Below are 1642 nucleotides of genomic sequence, written 5' to 3'. Positions count from 1 at the left end.
CTAAAAAGGTAAGTTCTTGTTAAATGTTTATCATTATCAAATCGATATTTTATTGTAATTATTAAACTGTTTATAGCGATATCAAACAGCAAAAACATTAAGATGTATCTATATAATGTCGTACGTGTAAGTATTTTTGTTATAGATAGACAATGTAAAATGGCGATCCAAGTTAAAATAGTTGAATCTGAAAACTGAATTAATATAAGAAGTATTAGAACATGGGTGAAAATATAAAGAGATTGAAGGTTAATTTTGTGATATTTTTTGTCCTGATATGTATTCCAGTTTGTGGTAAGTTGAAATTTTAATTAATAACGACATATATCGATTATTATGATAAACTCTTTCTACGTTTAGTAGATGAGATATCAATAAATATTCACTTTACCTGATTTCCACCATCGTTAAGCTCAACCCGCAACCCTCACAGAATACCCATATTGATTACAATAGAACTAAAGTCCGAAGATAGCGCAGCGTGAAACTTTGAGTAACAATATATTTCAGGTTATGTTTTAACATTTCTCTACATTTGATGTATTGAGCACTATTATAACAATAAAACTATTTTATTATTGTTATATTATATGTCAATAAATTAACCTTTTCAGCTAGTACTAATACAAGTACAGTATGTTATGGATCACCTGGTCTATCATGTGCAACTCACAGACTATCTTGTACCAGTCCTCTAGTGATACAGATACTAAATACATCATATGGATATAGATCAGAATGTAATGATAAATATGGTCTTACTAACTGTGTAAATACAACATGTTGTAAAGAAGAACCTGGTGATTGTATGGTACAATTATCTTCTGAAGACCGACGAATATCAGGAAATTGCAATGGAATACATTTCTGTGATGTACAAGGAGTTCGTAGATATATTAAAAATGATACTATATGTAATGGTATAAGTTCTTACAGCAAAATACAATATGATTGTGTTCCAAAAGGTAAATGTCGTTTATGTCTCTGTTACAATTCAATGTACAAATTTTGAGTCAAAATCGTGTTTCATACATCGCAGTCACAACTGCTGCATTAAAATTTGAGTTTGTGTTCATTTTGTAGTTGTAACGACTAACGCTCGAAAAACAGAAAAGAGAACAACAGAGGCGAAGCAAGCAGAGGAGAGTACTTCCGATACACAATATATCACATCTACTGCTTCTACTACAAAATATCGAACTATATCTACTGTATCGACTTCTTCTACTACAAAAGATTCCAAAGATCGGACTGTATCTTCTTCTTTTACTTCAAAAGATTCCACAGATCGGAAAGTATCTACTACACAAAGCTCACAGTGGCCCGTGGCACAAAATGAGGGTAGGTTCAGAGACACTTTTCACTATACCAAATGCTATTTGTTCTGCTTTCAAAATAATGTGTAGCTCAGGATTTCCATCGAAGTCTAAAGGGACTGTCTATTGCCTTCACATATTGTGCTATTCTCTATACCACTTGTAAAAGAGTAGGGTTAAGGAAAAGTACTGAAAGGTCCTCTTTATTATAGAATAATTAACTGTGACATCCCGTCTTTGCAGAGACAAACTCTGTGCAACTTTAAATGACATAGTTTAAATTTTGTCTTCCGTTTTAAGCTTCAGGTATTGTTGGTGGAGTGTTG

General features: G+C 32.2%; 1 protein-coding gene across 1 annotated transcript in view; it reads left to right on the top strand.

Annotated features, from left to right (window-relative positions):
* The window catches only part of LOTGIDRAFT_229546 (hypothetical protein), a 12889-nt gene that overhangs the window by 10762 nt on the left and 485 nt on the right, over positions 1-1642 (top strand). Inside the window, exons 6-9 of the mRNA XM_009066872.1 lie at positions 146-294; positions 615-965; positions 1084-1341; positions 1617-1642. Coding sequence (XP_009065120.1) covers positions 222-294; positions 615-965; positions 1084-1341; positions 1617-1642 — 708 coding nt within the window. The 5' untranslated portion in view covers positions 146-221. The remainder of the gene's footprint in view (positions 1-145; positions 295-614; positions 966-1083; positions 1342-1616) is intronic.

This window comes from Lottia gigantea (genome assembly GCF_000327385.1).
Source record: "Lottia gigantea unplaced genomic scaffold LOTGIsca_8, whole genome shotgun sequence".
Lineage (NCBI taxonomy): Eukaryota > Metazoa > Mollusca > Gastropoda > Lottiidae > Lottia > Lottia gigantea.
Note: the sequence above shows the minus strand (reverse complement) of the source record. Positions and strands in the feature narration are given on the sequence as shown.